General features: G+C 38.4%; 2 protein-coding genes across 7 annotated transcripts in view; one reads left to right on the forward strand and one right to left on the reverse strand.

Moving 5' to 3' along the window:
• LOC106883250 (BMP-2-inducible protein kinase) overlaps positions 1-10,541 on the reverse strand; it is a 139,609-nt gene extending 129,068 nt beyond the window's left edge. For 2 of the 4 annotated variants that reach the window (XM_052966126.1, XM_052966123.1), the window contains exon 1: positions 8,727-10,541. In XM_052966126.1, coding sequence (XP_052822086.1) covers positions 8,727-8,823 — 97 coding nt within the window. In that variant the 5' untranslated portion in view covers positions 8,824-10,541. The remainder of the gene's footprint in view (positions 1-8,726) is intronic. The other 2 variants (XM_052966125.1, XM_052966124.1) reach the window with 2 other exon arrangements.
• A 194-nt stretch (positions 10,542-10,735) lies between these two features.
• Positions 10,736-22,311, forward strand: part of LOC106883251 (set1/Ash2 histone methyltransferase complex subunit ASH2) — a 154,711-nt gene continuing 143,135 nt past the window's right edge. For 2 of the 3 annotated variants that reach the window (XM_014934184.2, XM_052966127.1), the window contains exons 1-3: positions 10,736-10,827; positions 17,316-17,740; positions 18,400-18,643. In XM_014934184.2, the coding sequence (XP_014789670.1) occupies positions 10,736-10,827; positions 17,316-17,740; positions 18,400-18,643 (761 nt within the window). Of the gene's footprint in view, positions 10,828-11,245; positions 12,138-17,315; positions 17,741-18,399; positions 18,644-22,311 lie in introns of those variants that run through there. The other variant, XM_014934185.2, reaches the window with a different exon arrangement.

Genomic DNA, 22,311 nt, shown 5'->3' on the forward strand with positions numbered 1-22,311 from the left:
CACACACCATCAACATTTCTCTGTCTCGCACACCCCATCAAACATACACATATGCACGCACATCAATTCTTCTGTCTCATGCCAACTTCAAAAGAAGTTCAGTCATAAAACTGTCCACGTCTGTTTTCATTTGATGCCCACTTCAAAAGATCCCCTTTCCCCAAAACACATATTAAAAAAATATTTTCACTTGTCCGGCCATTGATCGAGAGATAAAACACAAACCACCTCCTGCTGACTGCAAAACTCTCGCCAAATTAGCCACAAAAAACACACACACAAACACACGTCCATTTCATATGTCTCACTTTCTCTATGATTATACACATGTCTTTAATTTATAAATTTTGTCTTGCTTCATGAGACTATTGGTCTTGAAACAAGGTATCCATTTGATGCTGCTTATGGACCATTTCTGCTGCATACTTCTCCAGAATTAGCCAGTGTGTAGTGCCTCCTCTCATTGCACATTCTGTCCTGAGTATACTCCTTAATAAGTGTTCCTTTAATCTCCAAACTCTTACCATCTTCTCCGTTACACAATATTCTCTCCCAGCAGCTGTTATTGTGGGACATAGCATTCTACCACTTTCAGCTTAAAACCAGCTTCATATTTCCTTTGTTTATGATTTGGAGCCATGAGCAGATTTTACAATAGCTAAAAACTAATGTTCACTCAATGACGACTTGAGCCTTTACAAGAAACCTTGTCTGTAAATGCTTAAAAGTAACCGGCAACTGTAAGTTTTATTGTGATTGATCTGACTGAAATGAACTAGTCAATCACAGAAGGTACCAGCACATGCTGCAAATCTTCTGTAACAGGTAGGTTAGTTACCATAAACTACACTTGTCCTAAAAGCCCTTGGCTGGCTGAGTGCTGCATGAGAGGCAGTGTAAATGAGATGGTGTAAACAGAACAGACCCTGAATGAGCTGATTGTTTACATTTTCTGTTCATCAGCTGTTGCAAATGGTGACTGGTGTCTGTCCACTAAGTTTGCTGTGCAGTTATTTTAATATAATCTTACTATTAATCCAGCTTCCAAAACATACATGTAAGTATCAGTAGAAAGTACAGAATTGTAGAACCATAGGATATATGCGAGTGCTTTACAGTTCTCCATTGTCATTGGTGCTATTCTAAACCACAGGAAGTTCACGTGCAGATTTTATACAGGGTATATAAGATGACCCCTAGTTTTGTGGCGATTTTTTTTAAAAGTTCAAATTCCATCCTGAAAAGAGGCATGGAAGTACTACTATAAAAGGTTATTAAAAGTAGAGAATGCATGAGAGAAAGAGGGTCTTCTCAATGCAGACCCAACAGAGGGACCAGTCATCCTAGTTGACAGCAGTGTGATATATAAAGCAATGAAGGAAACAAAGACAGGAAAAGTCCCTAGTCCATGAGGATTCACCAGTGAGATGCTTAAGATATTAGACAGAATAGGATGTGGCCTAGTCAGCCATATAGTAAATCAGGTTGTACAGGAAGGTGTCATACTCAATGACTGGTGTAGCAGCATCATAGTCGGCTATTACAAGGGTAAAGGAGATGGCTTAAGAGTAGTTACAAATCTATCAAAATGCTGCACCAGATCACGAAGTTACAAAGAGAGTTATAGTCCAATTAATTAGGAACAGAATTAGATTAGATGTAGTTTGGTTTTGTGCCAGTGAAAAGTACTATCAATGCCACCTTCCTAGTAAGTTAACTGCAGAAGTATTTAACTAAAAGTAAACCATTGTACTTGGCATTCATCAACTTGGAGAAAGACTTCAATAGAGTCCCTTGCTTTGTGATCTAGAGGTCACTACAGAAGCTAGGAGCAGACAAATAGCTTGTGAGAGCCAGCCATGAGTGCAGCCACAAATTTAGAGTACAGGTAGAGGTTCACCAGGGATCAGTACTCAGTCTTCTTCCACTCGGCCTCTTGATATGCTTGATATGTAGGATAGGTGTAGGCAGGAATTTCATTCAGTGTACGCACAGGGAGGTTAATGGAGGAAGTAGTGTTTTTGTGTGTGGAAGATACACAGGAACCATAAAGTCTAAAGATACATGGAAAATTGATTTTCTCAAATGCTCCAGATACTCTCTAGAGGTTGTAGGTAATTTATGTTACCTAATCAGCAGTGGAGGATGGGTCTTCTCAAGCTTAGCATGGTGCTAAATATATTGGTCCTTTGTCATCTCCTTTGCAAGGCTAAGTGTTTTGAAATTAGCCTTCAATATTTCATCCCATATCTTCTTGGGTTTCCCTCTTCCACAAGTTCCATTCACTTTAAGTGATCAGCACTTCTTTATGCAACTTCCAAAAGTATAATTACTAGAATACGATGGGAAATATTCAAAGAACTTTTACCTGTGTTGGTAACCAAAAGTCTCTCTCCGAGTGAAAAGAAGATTGTATGATGCCTGTGTACAAACAACAATGCTACGTGGTATTGAGACATGGGTCCTAAATGTAGAGGGCTCATGAAGATTAGAGAGGAATGAAGCTAGTATGCGCCATTGGATGTGTAATATCGGTGTACATGTACAACAGAATAGTGTATTGAGAGAAAAGGTAGGCATAAGAGGAATTAGGCACAGTGTGCAAGAGAAGCTGCACTGGTTCAGTTATGTGATGTGTATGTATGAAGACAGTAGCATAAAGAAGTACTGATCACTTAAAGTGAATGGAACTTGTGGAAGAGGGAAACCCAGGAAGATATGGGATGAAATATTGAAGGCCAATTTCAAAACACTAAGCCTTGCAAAGGAGATGACAAAGACCAAGATATCTAGCAAATATGACAAAGACCAAGATATCGTGCTGAGCTTGAGAAGACCCATCCTCCACTACAGAATCAATATCCTAAAACCAACTTGGTAAATGCTTGTAATTGTGGAGCACTGCCCAACCTCTATTCTCACTGCTCTTCCAAACTTACTCTACATCTCATTCCCTAACACTCGTCATTTCTCTATCTCTGGTATTATTTGGCTATCATAATCACTCGAGAGTAAAATAGGCACAAACTACATCCCCTCCCTTTCATTTCCTTCCCCCACCCCCACCCACTTCAGAACTACTTCCATTCCTCATTAACTTCATCCAGCCAAGCTCTCTCCTCTCTGCTATGCACTATCCTTAACACCTCTTTTGTCTACAGTCACTCTCAATGCCCTCACATATCTAACATGACTCCTCCTTTTGAGCCATTCCTATATCTCTCAATTATAATCACTTCTATCCCATCTAACCATCTCTCCTCACATTCTTATGACCTTTTCCCTTCTCTCCCCACTATCCATTCACCCAGTCCAATCTTCTGTATCACTTCAGCTATATTCATCTCCGCCACAAATGTATTTTGAGGGTGTATCCTGACATATAACCACTGCCATCTCTTTCACTCTATCCCAACTGGAGTATATTTGTATCTCTATAACAGCAAAACACCCATCTCTATCCCTCTATTATTCTTTTAACCTACCATGAACTGGCACAAAGTCAGCTCTCTCAGTACTAATTCCCCAAGAAAAGAGGACTTTGTCTTGAAAGTTATTTGGTGACCCCTGCCAATGACAGTGTCATGAAAATAGCACCCAGGGCACTCTGTTAAGTGGTTGGCATAGAAACCATACCAAAACAAACAATAGAGCTTGAAACAGCCCTCCAGCTTGCTAGCTCTAGTCAAATCCTCCAACCCATGCTAGTATGGAAAACAATGACATCTCAACTTAACAGATATATTTACCAAAATTACATTAAAATATCTTGAAATACTAAAGTGTAAATTTATTCAATAAAATCGCCACTGGCTTCAACCACGGCCTCCAGACAACTTCGGAATCTCCTGCAACTCTTCTGGACAGTCTCCTTGTTTAAGTTGGTGAATGCTGCCATAATCCTTGCCTTCAGTTCATCTTTGGAGTTACAAGGAATTTTGTTGGTCTCTCACTCAACTGCACTCCTCACATAAAAATCAAGGGGGTTGCAGTCAGGGGAGTTAGGTGGCCAGATGTTAGGGGTGATGTAGTTGCAGAAATTACCTGGTAGCCATGACTGGCTTCTCCTGCTTGTGTAGCATGGTACAGAGTCCTGTTGCCAGACATAGAGTCTTCCAACAGCCACCCCCTTGACCCAGGGCAGCACTACCTCCTTCAGGCACTTGATGTAGGCCTCCATGTTAAGTCTGAGGCCATGTGGGAAGATAAATGGAGGCATAACATCGCATTCACTAGTGATCATTCCAAACACCATGATGTTGACTGGATGTTTGATTTTTATCACTCTTGGTACGTATCCTCAGAATTGCGCTGCGCTCAGATTGACACCCAAACACTCTGAAATTCTCATATTGGTGCTTCTAGCATGAATACCAAGCAGTACAGCATGCCATTTCTAAATTTCTAGCAGAGTGAATAGTGTCATGGTGCTGTTTTTCTCACAGACAGTGCTCAACTGACCCTACTATATTGTGTAGTGAACAAAATCAAAAATAAACAATGCACATGCACGAAATTAGAAATATAGAATGGCAACAATTTACTCATCACACCCTCTCTCTCTCTCTCTATATATATATATATAAGGAGAGAGTGGAATATTCATTATCCATAAGCTTGAGTTTCACTTGTTACTCTGGTGTTTCAAGTTACTAAATTCTGAGCCATTGATTAAATTTTTTTATTAGTAGAAATAAGTAAATGGAGCCCAGTCAGTTCAAACAATACAGACCCCAGTTATTCAATCAGCCAAACTTCCTATTTACTAAGTATTCCACAGATACCTGTACCTTTAATGCAATTCATAGACAGAAACAACTGAAATCACACAGAAATGATAATTTGTGATTGTGATCATGATAATGAGTCCACATTACAATGTGACAAGATTGGTCCTTTCAGTAACAGGTACATTTTATCTAATGGACTTTCACTTATTCTCTTATCAATTCAATTCATAAGATGCCACTCAGTACAATAGTATTCAGCGTATCATGATTGCAGAATGATAACCACTTGAACATGCTTGCATCCAATAATTTATAGGTAAACAGGTGGGTGTATAAACAGGCAGCTAGTTTTGTATCAGCTTTTCATTCAACCATTAAATACATGACTATCTCGGTATTTTCAATATTTCTTTATTAGTCCTTTATATTTGATTTGGAACAACAATGTTCCTAAATCCATGGTCTGATATTTCAAGAGTTTCACAACCTCATTTTCAAATGAAGCTGCTGCAATAGCATGTAGTCTGCACAGTGACTAAGTTACAAAGGGTGTTGGCACGTCATTTCACATGGCTCTACACTACCTCAACTGAAAATGAATACCAGTTGAATGCTATTGTAGCCCTCTCTCCTCCCAGCTGCTATAACCTCAGTATTTTATTGCATCAAGGGTAGGAGAGCTGAGAGGGTGTCTATACATGATTGTGGCTATATAGGTACATAAAACAATTTAGCAAAATTTTGGTACAAGCTATCAAGTCATACTTGCTTACAAGTGACAGCCAAGTACTGTGTGTGTGTGTGTGTGTGAATAAAACCATGTCCATTTCTTTCTCCATGTTTGCAAGGGATGATTGGAACTTATCAGGACCAGAACACTTTCTGTCACCAACCCTCACTTGTTTCCAAGCAAAGTAACATTTCCTCATGGCTAGACATGTTTTCATACAATACTGGAAATACTCATTTACACTATCATGTGATGTCAAGTCAAGGAGACAAACATACACATACCCATATTCACACACACACACACACACACACACACACACACACAGAAGCCTGTAACCATATAGCTTCAAGCACGAATCTGTAATGCAGTGGTTTGGAAAAGTGAACTGATCAATGACTTTAAGTGAAATTGAGAGGCAGAAACTGTGGAAAAACTTGTCCTATATATTATACACACACTCATGCACACATACATAAATGTGTGTTTGCATGTGCATTTGTTTGTTTCTTAATATATATATATATATATATATATATATATATTGATATACAAGGGTAAGAAGTGTAGGAAGTTTGTAAGCTTCAAGCAGTCCATGGTAGGTGTAGAGAACAAAACGTGAACAGTGCACGATAAAGAACAATAATTTACTGGCACTGAAAGTTACACATTTTTTCCCATACTGAAATTACGAGGAAATTTGATAAGCTTATAGTTTCTTTATAACTCACAGTTAGCCACAAGAGTTGTTACAAATGCAAATAAAAATCCAATTTGAGGGAGTAGACAGGGTAAAATGCAAGCTATATATGTTTCTTAACCAGCTGATCCTCTGTTATAACAGTTACTAAACGAGAGGTGTTCAACTTATCTAATCATCGGGCCCTACATTTAATTAAGGTAACATCGGCCTGATAATTAGTTAAGCACTCCTTGTTGAGTAACTATCACATCAGAGGATCAGTTGGCTAAGATACATATGTAGCCTGCATTTTACCCGTTCCACTCCCTCATTTTGGATGTATACACACACGCATTTACATATATGGCTGGCTGTGTTGTATTTTAACACTGGGAATAGAAAATTATCAATAAATGAATATGTACCGGGAAGCCTCAACATCATCGTTCTAATTACCAAAAATAGCAACTAAATCACACTCTTCTCTCTCTAAAGAGAAAAAAAAGTAAGGACGTATACGACAACCTCCACCGTGTTCTTACTTTTTTAATAAGGCAGAATGTTATTCGGTGAAGATTTTGCTGTTATTTCTGGCAAATAGCGATTGCGAAGAAGCTACATCATTTGATCGGAAGCTGTTAATTTTTGTCATACATACACTATAATTGAAAATGACAGGATAGTCACGCTTGGAAAGCCTTTAATTATAGGTCTGGTGACCCAACAAGTATTGTTCTGTATATCTTTTGTCATTAACCCGAAATAGAAAAAAGATAGATTTGACATGAGTATGAATGTGCATTGGGAGTTATAAACAAATTTACGTACGTACAATATAAAAGGATACCTGACAGGCATCGATATGTACAGGGTTACAAAATCTTTGTATGTAAATGTGTTCATGGAAAAGTCAAGCTCTATATAAACCGGAACAGCGAACCGGTTTTTATTGCTAGCAGAAACTCGTTTATGTCGGTTTCGTATCGCTTTAGAAAGCAATGGACATCACAATTCTTCAGAAGCATATTTCCAAGTTTTTATGCCTTCGTTAGAAGCAACTAGTGTGCGTACGTGTAGGTGTCTATAACCTCGTTTAAGGTCGAAATAAAATCAAGTGTCGATATATTTATTTCAAATATCGATTATACGTGATACAACAATAACAGCAGCACCAGCGGTGAATAATTAATTCTTTTCACTATGCACGAACACCACCAAAGACTAGTTTCTCCTGAAAGACGATAGATTTTCTACTCATTTCTTTCCAGTGTATAACAGAATCGGAATTCGGTCTCTGTAGTTATTGTAACTCAATAATCACAATACAGATTTCGCAGAATAAACACAAGGTCTCGAGTATACAAGACACAAGAAACGAGTCTGTGGGGCGCTCATGCCTTTTGTCAAGGACATTAACAGCAAAGAAAAGTGAGGTGAAAGAGTTACCAGCAAGAATCGAAACTAGGTCGCAGATTTTCTCGCCTCGAGCTTGACACTAGCAGTTGTAGGCGAGTTTCCTAAGACGGTTTGGTTTGGCAGAGGGTTTCGACCGCTGATAATGAAACTGAATTTTCACTTTGGCATCGAACACAACTATGCAGGATAAGAAAATCGTCAATACTGAATCAACCTCCATACAAGCCTGGTACTAATTTTATCGATCCCGAGGAATGAAAGAAAGAGTTGACTCCACCACTAGGGCGATAAAAAGGAGAGATACAGCATTGACTGAACAAGAAAGAAATACTGTCAGCGAATACAAATAAGATTTTAAACGTCAATCACAACATATAGAATTGTTAATGATTTGCACGGAGAGGGTGGGGGCGAAGTTAGTCATTCGAAGAGGACCAGGGTACACTAAAACATGGATCGCTTCAGCTCTTGGTAAAACAGTCACCTCCTACCAGCCTCATAGGCTGAAACCATTCAGCTGGACCACATTATTCCTACTATTGTTACGGCCTCTTGTGTTTATGAAATTACTGTAACATCATGACTTCTTCTGTTGAAATTGAAGTTAGATTTTTAAGATTCGTTGGCGACAAAATTACAAGCCCTTCGAACCCTTTTAGTTTTGGCCACCATAACTTCTTTCGCTGTAGCCGTCGTGGGTGAGTATCTGGGCACAAGGCTAACTTTTAGAAGAGACAAATAGAGTTGATTGAATCGTTTCTAATATATTACAGGTGAGTATTTTATCGACCCTAAGAGATGAGATACGTCGTTCCTGTTGTGATTTAACCACCCAGCACAGAAGGACAAGACTAAAAACTGCAAAGTATTTGATCCGATGGTTTTTTATAGCCTAAGATATCCTCCCAGATATAATCATTTTTGGTCACAAGGCTACAGAGAACAGAAATGAGACTATGTGACATTGATACCTTTCTTGATTGTATTAACGATGTAAGTGAAATCGACTACAAGCTGGAGTGGAAACTGGGTCGCGAACTCAGCTCACCGGAGTTTACCTTTAAAGTTAGTCTATGGCTCTTGCCAGAACTACAAAATAATAACAAGTGTCAATGAGGGGTTATGGTAGTGTAGTGAAGAAGGAAAAAAGAATATAAGTTGGTCTTACCTTCTGCAATGACGTCTTCCACAGTGACAACATATCTACCCAAGGAGAAGACTTTGCCGACATGACCGGCTGGTTGGGTGGAAAAAAACTTTTTCATTCTAGAATTAGATCTGTGGCGTTGTTGTCTAAGAGAAGAGACAGTTTCGTCGGTAGAGTTGGTATAATAGTGATGGTAATGTTGATGATGCTGTTACACAGTCCATCAGACATGGGAAGTTGTGGTAGTAATGTTGATGTTACGTCCATCAGAAGAGGGAGGATATGGTGATAATTGTGATTGAATGTGTGAAATGTAGAAAGAAATCCGATACATCTATTTCAAGACACGGTCAACAAAACAGAAAAAAACGAAAACGAGATGGGGAAAGAGGAAGAGAGAGAAGATTAACACGTAAAATCGTGGTGGTGATTGTGTTGTCGTTGTTCTTGAGGTTGTTGTGAGGAAGAGAGAGAAAAATACACACAAACTAGGGGGAGAGAGATAACAGATATGGTTGTGATATCTGTTCAAATGGTTGTCAGTGCTATAAAGAGAGGGGCAAGTAGAGAGCAAAGATAGAGTAACACGCAGAGAGATGGTTGCTATTGCGGTAGAGAGATGGAGAGAGGTTAGATCTTCGGGGAAATGTTCTTTACAAGAAGTTATACTAAAGTCTCTCCCCACTAAAATAAAGAGGGTGACGAAAAAGTGAAAACAAATTAATATGTACGTTAGGGGCCCTGTTGTTGTGATGGTGGAGAGTATTAGTGGTAATAGTTCTGGTGTTGTGGTTGCAGTTAGTATGGTTGACGTGGTGTTGGTGTGGACAGCAGTGACAACAAAGTAAAATAGGCGGAGGTGATAGAGGATTAGAAAGAGAAGCATCGATTCTTGTCTCTCCAGACATCACTTCTAAACAGGTCTTTTAGGTCATCAAACCAACACCCACCCCCACGAAAAGAACCATTATGATCCTAGTCTTGTCTGTTTATATATGTCTATGGGTCTGGATGTGTGCCTACGTTTTGCAAGTGAATGTATCTGTTACTGAGTCTGCGTGCGCCAGTATCTATGTACTAAGTATAGGTAAAAGTAGTAGGTGTATAATGCCGAGTATAAACTGGAGATCGTTCCCTCCCTCTTACTCTCTTTTTCGCCAACACTCACACATACACACTTCCTCCCACTAACGCTCGTTATATATATATTCTTTACAATCCGTAAAACCTCGCGTCAATGTCGAAGTCAAACCATAAATTCCAGCAACTAGAACCACTGCTACTGTCTTTCCAAAGACATTTCCTGTTGCTTCGCCTACAGTCACTTCCGTTTGGCGCAATATTACAGCTTCTGTTGATACTTACAACACTAACGCACTCACATTTCATAATTTTGGTTTTTTTCTTTTTTTTTTATAAATTGCTTTCTCTTCGGTTTTCGTAGTGTAACTGTTACTTTGGTTTCTTTTGCTTGTTGTATTTTTTTCTTTAAAAAATGTGTTGTTGTTGTTGTTGTCCCTCTCTCTCTCTTGTTTGTTTTTCTCTTGTCACGCTGTTATTTCAAGACGATGTTGCCGATCATGATTATCACCCAATGACTGCTGGCTGCTTGGTTTTAAAGCATTGTAGCCATGTTTGTAGGCAAGCTAGCCACGTTAAAAGCGAACGACAACTATATAAGACGACAGTAGGAGAAAATTATAAGGACTCATATGATAAAATAACCCGACCTACTATAGAACGTCGATGTTTTCCCAACTCTTTCCTCGTGTATCCGTTCCCTAATAGCTCGGTCGGATGGTAAATGGGTGGGTGGTCAGCTCTACTTCAAAGCCTCACTTCAAATCTCACTAGGTTGAGATTTTAGAAAATAAAAAAAAATATTTATTACGTACATATTTTTTACCAATATATTTTATACCCTTTCCACTTGTTAAATAAAATATGGAGAGAAAATAGCATCATTTTTCTCTCTCTCCTTCCCGTATCTCCTCGCCGAGCCGTAACTGACCGAGTTAGTGTCAGACGAGATGTCAACACCGGGAGTTGAGGCATCAAGCATGGCCGAGAATAACGAAGAAAAAACTATTCCTTTAGAACAAAATAATTCCGAAAATCAAAGGTATCCTCATATTTTCTTCAGTTTTTTTCATAGCCAACAATGTTTGATTGATTTATTGAGCATTGCATCGAAAAATGTATTCAAAACTAAAACAACTGTTATATGTATATATATATATACATTTATTAGTTTGTTTGGGTTGCCGCCACTTGTTTGGCTGGCCAGTGTTTGAAATTGTAGAGCGGATCCATCAGTAAAATCTTCCCATTTATATTTAGTCGATTGTTTCTTCTTTAGCTCTATCATTTTCATTTATACTCACTCATTTTAGTTTTTCGATTCAATGTTTATAACATATTTTGTGTTTGAATTTCAGTTCAGTTTTTTTTTTCTTTTGGTTTGTTTACGAAACATATAAAGTTTATTACTACTATTATTCCGAACTCTTTATTTTTTAGAAGCTGAATTAATACGTTCGATTATTTTGTTATAAAAGGAAAGAAAGTTGTGGCATTCATGCGTTTCTGAATATTCATTGCATCGTCGGTTTAAACAGTTCTAAATATTATTTAAAACAAGGATTGTACGCTTTCTTGGAGAAACTTAACCGCACAACGAAGCCGGTCACATTACTAATACATATTCTACTTGAAGCTAAGTTGAATTAGTTAATGTTAAGGAATGACTAATTTGACTCGGGGATACCTGCTAAACAAAATATAATTTAGAGAACAAATAATTACAATTGTTAACTTTTTTTCTCGTGAATTTGGATGATCGTGAAGTTTTCCTTTCAAAGTTGCGAGAGTGTTCAAAAGCTTGAAATACGAAAGACTAAAACATGAGAAAATTTGCAAATATTTAGTGATCAAACATTTGCTAACACATAAACAACTAGTTTTCTGAAACTAGCATGGGCGCCAGTACATGGTGGTTAGGTCTGCTAGAAATAACAGCAGAATGTTGGACCCAGACACACTGAACAAAGGACTTGAACACCTTGTGTACGTTTAAGTGTTTCTTGCACGACGCGTGATAAAGCTGAATTAAAGAAACTATAATGTTAGTAAACTGTCAAAATAAGTGCCGGGATAATATTTACTTGTCACTTTTTAAAGTATTGGCGGCATAATTTAAAGAGAAATTGAAACCAGTTCTCGTACTTGACTCGCAGTAAATTTATCTCGGTATCGAATTGTTCGACAAAATCTTAGATATGCCATCTCCAAAATTACCGATATACTTCGCCTATTAGGCCAGAAATACTCTCCTGCCACCTGGTAAATTGGATGCCGTTAGCGATGACCTACGGAAGTTCAGGCTGGACATCAACCACATTGATCACACCAATTCGGAAGGGCTTTGCTAAGGTTATGGGTTGTCGTTGTTGTCTCTCTTGTTACGCTGTTATTTCAATATAATGTTGCCAATCATGATTATCATCCACTGACTGCTGGCTGTCGTGGAAGCAGTGCCTACAATTAAAAAGTGTAAAAAAAAATATATCTACCAAACTCAGTCGAAGAAAACAAATACAGCTCCATTACTATCTCAGATGTGTCCAGAAACATAGTAGGGAATTCTATACAATGTACCTAATGTAAACTATGTATGCATGAGAGATACAGTGAGATCGCAGGTTTAATGACAGAATGTTGCAGCTGAACGAGTGATAAGCAGTATTAGTACTAAGCTTTTGTTACCAAGGTAACCTAATCAACAGTGGAAGTGGATGTTCCAAAAGCATAGTAACCAAGAGTTAGAACCGGGTGTAAAATGTTAAGAGAGCTATGACTGCAAGTAAGAAAGTGATTCTCTTGTAAAAAGCAGATCGTCAGGTATTTGTGCACAAAGTATGATGTTTCCTGGTAGTGAAATGTGCATTGAATGCAAAAGATGTATAAAAGCTAGAAAGTGATGAACCAAACATACTTTAGTGTACATAAATATTGGGACAAAAACTGAGAGGAAACCTGGAATAAGAAGAATCAAATGCACTGTACAAAAGAAATACTGCAAGACATGATGTTTTTGGTGGTTGACAGTGAGTGAATAAATACCAAGGAGTTTACTAGAAGAAATACATTTAAGAGAAAGGCATGGAAAGAAGTGAAGGCTGATATCATGATGCTGAACCTTACTAAGACAATGACTGACAAGTGGCAAGACATGGTGCTAGAGAAGACCTCTAAAACCCAAACAAGCATGGTAAAAGCATCATGATCATCATTTAGCATCCATTGTCCATGCTGACATGAGTTGGACAGTTTGACCAGGGCTGGTAAGCTAAGGAGCTACACCAGACTCCAGTCTGATTTGGCATGGTTTCTATAATTAAATGCCCTTCGTAATGCCAACCACTCTAAGAGTGTAATGAGTGCTTTTACGCACCACCAGCATGGGTACCAGTTGCATAGCACCAGTATCTGCTACGACTATGATTTCACTTGGATTGATGGGTCTTCTCAAGTGCAGCATAATGCCAAAGGTCTAAGTCATCTATCATTGCTTCTATGAGGCCCAACACTTGAAAGATGCTTTTTACATGCCACTGGCACTGGCCACATTGCTTCCATGAGGCCCAACACTTGAAAGGTGCTTTTTACATGACATTGGTGCCAGTTATGCGACACCAGCATTGGCCACGATGCGGGTCTTCTCAAGCACTACATATCGCCAAAGGTCTCCATCACTAGTCAGTATCTCCATGAAGCCCAGAGTTTGAAGATTATGCTTCACTGCCTCATCCCATGTCTTCATGGATCTACCTCTTTCACAGGTTCCCTCCACAATTAGAGATCAGAACTTCTTTACATATCTGTCCTCATCCTTATGCATCACATGATCGTACCAGTGCAGTCATCTCTCTTGCACACCACATCTGATGCCTCTTATGCCCAACTTTTCTCTTAAAATGCTTGCACTCTGTCGTACATGCACACTGACATAGTACATCCAGCGAAGCATGATGGTTTCATTTCTTTCAAGCCTACACATATCCTCAGCTGTCAAAGCCCATGTTTGCCGTGTAGCATAGCTGTTCACATGCATGAAATCAATTGATATTGGGGTATGTAAACTATCTTCACATTCCATCCTGAAGGTAGGCCTATTTTTTAAAGTGCTCATTGCATTACTCATGTGTGTATTTATCGTAGGATTGGTGGTTTTTGAAGCTTTCGCTTTCATCTTTGGCAAGCGGTATTTTTACCCTTCTTTTATTCAGATATTTAATATAATACCTATTGAGGTAGAAGTCTTGCTAACCGCTTCATTACTACTGTTTTTAGCAGCAATAATGCTTTCATATATATATATATGTGTGTGTGTGTGTATTTCACTGAACCCTCATTTGTTCACAAGAGAATCCATCATATAATACGTGTGTGTGTACATATATATGTGTGTGTGTGCATGTGTATATATATATATATATATGTATGTATATATGCACATATACATTTCCCTTGCTGACATGACTTGGACAGTTCGTCATGATCCGAATCATTTCTTATTGGGAGCTATAGCTCTCATAAACTAATGCTTATACGTTTAATTTTTTACTTAGTTTCTACAACTACTGCCAACCACTTCACAGTGTGTACTGGATGCATTTTTCATAGCACTGACACTGTAGAAGTTGTTAAGTGTACAAATGAGCAGAAAAAATATAGGATTATGAGACAGGACTAAAATGACCCCACAATCCTACATTTTCTCCTTTCATGTGCCATCCACTTTATACTGAGTGTGTTTTGCATGGCATCAGCACCAGGGAATTAGTCAACTCTTCAGTGAGACAGGACTGAAGAACCTCTCAACCCTACTTTACCATTATTCACTCAAGAAGTATTGAGGAGTGTGCATGAGTGGGGTAACTTGGGATCAGTTTATTTGGGAGAAGAGTGCTGTCACTCTGGTAATGGCAGAAAGAGAACAGTGGAAGGCCAAAATAGATGAATGAAAGGAGCAAGAGTAGAATAATATTGAAATGGAATCAGGTGAAGTTACGATAAGCAGTAATATAACTGTACAAAGCAAAAATAGATGATGGATAGTGAAATATGGTGTAATGTGCACAGAAGGTTTATTGCAGTCCCTTGTAAATAGATCTAGAGAAGAGAGAATGTTGTAGAGTGATGAGGACAGTCTGATGTAGTATTTTATACATAGGCCTAGTAAAAGGAGTGGGTGGCAACAGAGTGATAAGTATGTTGGTAGGGAAGCCAATTGTTATTCATGGATCGTATAAAGCACCATCTGAATATAGCCAATGCCAGTGCCCCTTGACTGGCTCCCGTGCTGCTGACATGTCAAAAACACTATCCAAACGTGATCGATGCCAGGCCTGCCTGACAGGCTCCTGTGCCAGTGGCAATTAAAAAGCACCCACTACGTTCTCGAAGTGGGTGGCGTTATGAAGCGCATCCAGCTGAAGAAACATTGCCAGATCAGATTGGTGCCTGGTGCAGCCACTAGTTTTCCAGACCTCAGTCAAACTGTCCAACCCATGCCAGCATGGAAAACGGACGTTAAATGATGATGATGATGATGATGAGCATTACAGGTGCTGAAATGAGAGATTATAAGTATGAATGATAGGGAGATGAGAGTGGGGAAAGTAGGGACAGGTAAAGTGATAAGGATATTCCAATAAGGCCTAGTGAAGAGTGGTAGCAGAGTGGTGGGGATGGTAGTATCTGTGGTGTGTGTACATGCATGTATGCATGCACTTACACACACACACACATACATCTCTTTGAAGAACATCTTTCTTTAGATATGCGTTCACAACACACTCAATTCGTTGATGTGTGGAGATTTTGAGACACCTCGCTGTTTCAACCTATTTCAAACCTACCCCTCATATCAATGAACCCAAACAAGAGTGATGGCTCTTGTTTATAGAAATCAGTAAACATTTTTCTGGTGCATGCTGCTATCTTCCAAACTGATATCTTATCACATGCATACAGAACAGTGGTATGCACATGAGGATTTGTCGTCCATTTGGCAGGCATCAGTATATACTCTTTTACTTGTTTCAGTCATTTGAATGCGGCCATGCTGGAGCACTGCCTTTAGTCGAGGAAATCGACCCCAGGACGTATTCTTTGTAAGCCTAGTACTTATTCTATCGGTCTCTTTTTGCCGAACCGCTAAGTTACGGGGACGTAAACACACCAGCATCGGTTGTCAAGCGATGGTGGGGAGACAAATACACATACATATATATATATATATATATATATATACATATATACGACGGGCTTCTTTCAGTTTCCGTCTACCAAATCCACTCACAAGGCTTTGGTCGGCCCGAGGCTATAGTAGAAGACACTTGCCCAAGGTGCCACGCATTGGGACTGAACCCAGAACCATGTGGTTGGTAAGCAAGCTACTTACCAACAAATAATTCATTTGCTGATTTCTATAAACAAGAGCCACCACTCTGGTTTAGATTCATTGATCTGAGGATAGCTTAGACAGAAGAGACTCAGCCAGGTCAAAACACCATGGTCTCCTTACATCAATGGATCAATAGTCTTTGGAGAACATCTTTTCCAGAGGTGAAAAGATGTTCTTCAAAGACAAAATACAACAGCAATTAGTAGTCATATTCAGGTCTGTGAGAACATATTAAGAATGAATAAGTTTGTCAATTTCACTCTCATGGGTACACATAACAATTTATTGATTTCAAACTTTTGTCTTGTTATCAAAATGACAAACATCAACATGGCTTGGGCTAGTGCTTGTTGTTTTCATGTATCAGTAATTCACATCACCAGAACAACCAGTCAGCAGATGTAAACCAACCAACACAGGTGCTATGTTATAGATTGCCAGAATAGAACTGAAGAATGACTACTCAAAAACAAAAGTATTGCATTCTCTGAAACTATTAGTCACTGTTGTGGCTGGGGGTTTTATACTATTTCCCCTCACACATTGTCATCTTGTTGTCATAGTTATTATATTTACTATTTACCCTTTATGTCATTTTATATAGCAAACCACCACAAACTGAAGAAGCTACTCAACATGCTCCATGGAGCAGCCAGTATTCCTCAACAAGCTTCTCTTCGTCTTTAAGAAGTAGAACATATGTTTTAAAGTCTAAATTTTAACAATAAGCGCCACAATAAATTTGAGCTAGTCACTGCTAAAATATGAATAGAATAATCATTTCAAAGTAAATCACTAGATATTTTACAGCTGCATACCCATAGTGTTTCATCTGTGAGTTTACCACTAAGTATTTGATCAAGTAACTCTATTATACATGTACTCAGAGTTAAATCAGTCTACTAAACAACACTAACCCATTTTACACAAGTTGCATTCATTTGGTTTACACTAAAGCAACAATCTAACTTCTAATTACTTATTATGTATATCTGCATCTCTATCTAGCAGTGGAGTGTGCCACTGAGGTTGAAGAACTAGTGTTTTAGTATGGTACCATAATATATTTTATTTACTTGTTTGTTACAGCTTGCAAATTTCTTTTCACTTTTTCTAACCCTGCCTTGCATCCATTACAGTTCCAAAACTGGTGATTCTTCGGAAGAGACTGTTGCTGAAGTTGCATCCAGTAAGAAAGAAGAGAGTGAAAAGAAAGAGGAAACGCCCAAAGAATCTGAAAATCAGGAAGACATGGAGGTCGAGAGTAAGTCATTAGACAAAAGCAGTGAGAACAACAACAGTAAGAAAGACACTGAACCATCAGAACTGCCACAGCTACCAACCACACCACCACCTCCACCACCAAATGAAACTGAAACACCACCTCCACCACCACCTGATGACTCCCCATCCATGGAAACTGAAGTAGATAATGCGCCCGACACACCAGCTACCATCCCTGCCACACCAGTGGCTGCAGATATGGTTGACCTTTCAGAAATGGAGACTGACATGAACACAGCCTCAAAATCAAACGATACTGATGAAACAACATCCCAAACAGGTAATGGTCTTCAAGGGAAAATGAGGTTGTCAATGTTTGGTGGTTTTGTTTTTTTTATAGCATTTTGTTCATATACAATAATATGCAGTCGTGTTTAATGCAGCATCTGTGATAATGAGCAATAAAATCTGGAAAAAGTATCTTTCAAGTATGATACACTATTACTTTTGTTTAGTATTATGATGTATGAAAAAAAGAGTAGTTATCCAGATTATTATAATTCTAAAATACTTAGAAAAATTTCACATATCCTAAACAAAATGAAATGCTAATTGAAAAGTAACCTTTGAACAGTGTATGTTAAAAAAGTGCACCTGCTGCAAAATCAGCGCTGTGCAAATGACACAATTATTTCTTTTTCCCTTTTTTTTTTCTCTCATATAGCACACAAATATATACAATATATTAGGTTATATTAGTTAATGATCACAAGTCAACTTTCAGTACATCATCATTTATCATCAATATCAGAAATGATAGATCTCTTTACCCTATGATTAATTGTTTGTCAGCTAGTATTCTATTACTAACCAGTACCCCAGGTTCATAACTAATCACATTAATTCTCAACACTGATCTCTCTCTCTCTCTCTATCTCTCTCGCTCTCTCTCACTCTCACTCACTCACTCATAATAATTAAAGTTTTCATGCCTGTCAGGTGCTGAAGATGTTGAATCATCCCAAACCAATGCAGATAGCTTTGATGAAGAGAACACTGACTACACTGCTGGGAAAGCTGCACAGTTTGGTGAAAGGGGAACAAGCGATCAGACTAAAGATGACTCTAAAGACACTAAAATGGAATCATCAGAATCAAAAAGTTCGGAATTTGATGTGGACCCTGATAAAAAATCTGTAAAAGAGTCAGATGCAGAACCAGTTAAAAATCCACAATGTTACTGGTGAGTTTAAAGTTGAAATTTTTTATTGGCACTTATCACTCTTCTTCTATGACCCACTCCTATATCCTTCACCTTCCCTTCCAAACTGGTATTTACCATCAACCATACTTCCACACCAGTACACCATTCACTGTATCCACCTTTAGCCCCATAACAAGCCATCTTTCACACTCTTATAAACTTACTCACCACTCCTTCCAGTACTCTGTCCCTTTTCTATCTTATATTCAGTTTTTCTACCTTTAGCATATGCCCTGACACCTCCTCACCACCATCTTTTTCTCTCTTTCTAACTCAGTTAGCCATGTATCTCCTCAATATCAAGACACCTGTTCCTCCCTCTCACTCATACTTTAATCTCTCAGCACTCACTCAGTTGAGGGATCTTGTCTTGTGAGCTATTTAATGACCTCACTAGTGCTGGTGCCGCAAAAAAAAACAACACAAAGTACACTCTGTAAAGAGGTTGCCATTAAGAACGGCATCTAGCAGAGATTGGGGCTTGATACAGCCTTCTGATTTGTCAGAGCCTATCAAACCATCCAAGCATGGAATATAAATGTTGAATTATGATGTCAGTGGTAGCAACTATTCTTTTGGCTGTTTTCTGTTGCCTTTATCCCATCACATACTCTTACCTTTGCTATTATCAATCACGATCTCTAGATTCCCACATAAGTCCTGCCTTTTCCATCATACTCTTGCTCCTTCCACTTAGCCATTTTTGTCTTTCTACTATCATCATTCTCTTTCTTATTTCTTTCCTTGGCTTACACATCTCAGGTTACTGACTTCTCAACATTTATTTAGTACAAGAAATACCCCTTCCTTTGCTGATGCGACAGTGGGAGGCACCTCTTCTGCTGCATTCTCTCTGAATGGTGATTGAGATAACTTCCATAGTGCTGTGCCATGAAAAATGTGCTCACAATACACTGCAAAGTGATTGGCAAGTGAGCAGAGAAATGTGATCTTTTAATACTGTCTCGAGGAGTTATCAACCTCTGCAGTATTGGTTCAAAAGAAAATACACCCAGCACACTATATAAAACAGCTGCCAAAGAAAGGGCATCCAGCCACAGAAACCAAGCGAAGATGCTACATACAAGCACTAGTTTATGATAGCTGCAGTTCCTAATGAGAATTGACTTCAACTTAATGCCAACAAGGAAAGCAAATGTTAAATGTTGATGATGATGACATTAGTTAGAAAGGTGGAGCAAAGTACTAAAAGATAAGAAAGAAAGGTTTTTAGAAAACAACTATGTTGAGACGAATATTTAACCTTCACCTTCTGCATGTATAATTCTTAATCATCAATTACAGCTATAATTTTTTAAATGGAAATAATCATTTTGAATTGTTATTTATTTACCTGTTGAGTATAATCCTTTACACACACTTTTTTATTGTTAACATATCTGCTTGGTTCAATCTCAGCTCAAAGTTGGTCACGTAATTCTTGAAAGAGTCACAAGACAAAAAGTTTTCTGTATTTGAAATATGTGATAGAGGGTAAAAATATTCATGAATGTTATACAATATATTGTAATTATTACTGTCCAACCCATGCCAGCATGGAAAGTGGGCGTTAAACGATGATGATGGTGATTAGAGAGGTCACAACACAGCATTTACTGCAAACAAAATCTGGGGAATGTTACCCAACTATCAAATGTTAATTTTATTTATTTATTATTTAAAAATTCAAAATGGCTCACAGATGATTAAATGATTTGATAAAAATTTATTGTAATGGGAACCACTGGTTTTGATATTTTATGTATTAGTATATACTGGTATAAATAAATGAGACTATGCCTATTGCTTACCTCTAAACTTGTCTCAATTTCTTGGATTAGTTTCTTTTATTATTAATGAATTTTAATTTATCATAGGCAAAGGTATGGACATGTGGTTGGAAATTTCACTTCGTAACAATGTAGTTTCATGTTCAGTCTTGTCACACAGCTCCTACTGTGATTCAGGCCAAACTGAATTTGGTGGGTGGCAATTGCAGTAAGTCTATTCATGTGTGTGTATATATATATATATATATATATATACACACACACACACACACATAACACTAGAGAGAAGGATTAGTTTGACAATAGAAAAAGCATCTGACTCTAGAAAACTCGCCTAAATGAAGTCCATCTGACTCATGCAAGTGTGGAGAAGTGTGATGATGTGTGTGTCTACATGCAAATGTACATAAATGTTATTTGTTGTTTGTCACCACTTGAGCAAAACTGATGATGTTGACATTCTCTGTTGTCATAATGACTGGTTTGCTCTACATTTTCAAAACATCTGAAGTTAAATTTAAGAAAATCCCTTGTTTGACAATCCAGAGAGGCTTGGTGGCAGGAAGAGCATCTGGCCATAAAATCCTGCCTCAAATAACTAACTCGCTTATTTAGTCCATAGCTCCCTCCACTCCTGCCACTTCCGGATCTTCCCCATGTTCCTAGCCCCGTTGACCACCTTTTCATACCTCACCAATATAAATTCTCTCACAGGATCCAATCTTTGCACTTTTCTAAACTTCTGATTCCTGCATCTTAACCAGCATTATCTGTTGCTCGGCATGCACTCTGTGCAACACTTTGTACATTAGTCAAACCAGCTGTCATTTAGCTGACCAATTCACACATCTTTGTGACATCAGACTCAGAAACCAAACCTCTGGTGCTCACAATTTTCTACTCTCTGAACCACATAACACATCAGTGTTTGGCCATAGACTATGAAAACACCGAAGAACAAGAGATGGTGAAGTGGCTGGGTGAGTTAAAATGACAGGATGTAAGTTTCAGGAAATTCTCTTGGAACAAATCCTTCAAATAGCATCCGTCTCGCATTGCACTGTTTACATATTATGCACTATAGCAGGTTGGAGAAGAGAAAGTCTAACTAGTGTTACATGTTGTCTATGGATTTGTGGTTTGAACGAATATGAATTCGGGAGTGGAAATAAGTGGAGGTTATGGATGAGTTGGGATTTAGACATAAGAGAACACTTGCCTGTAGATTTTTCTTTTTTGTAGGAGAGTAAGAGTTTCTTTTAAGATCGAGGCAGTTGCAGTGTCTAATTGCAGAATGCAACGATGGCATGTTAAAACAGATGAGTTACAAGTATGGAAGATTATTCAGTCCTCAGGTGAGCGTAGGCTTGAGCTCAGTAGAAGGTAGCGTCCGGGTTAGGGTGGGGTTAATTGCGTGAGAGGGGGAAAAATAGCGCATTGTCTCATCTAAAATTTGGTCATACAAGGGAAACAACTCTGTTGATATAACCATTTGTTTTTTTATGTGTTATGTCTAGCAGAGTAATGTATCTTAGATTGAATCGCCGTATGCTTTTGTAAATCGGAATTTCAGTGGTGAAGCATTTCAAATGTTTCAAGTAGCAATTCAAACTGGATCACGGATTCAATCCGCATCGTGTGTGTGTGTGTGTATTAACGCACATATATCATCATATTTTAATGTCTCTATCGGTCATGGGTTGGTTTATAACAAGTAATTAGTCCAAGGGCTGCATCATGTTCAATGTCTGCTTTGATGAGTGGATGCACTAACGCCATCCACTTTTACAAATTTTTTTTTTTTTTTTTTTTTTTGCATGGCACCAGAACTAGTCGCGTCGCTATGCAGCTTGTGAG

This window comes from Octopus bimaculoides, chromosome 3 (assembly GCF_001194135.2).
Source record: "Octopus bimaculoides isolate UCB-OBI-ISO-001 chromosome 3, ASM119413v2, whole genome shotgun sequence".
NCBI lineage: Eukaryota > Metazoa > Mollusca > Cephalopoda > Octopoda > Octopodidae > Octopus > Octopus bimaculoides.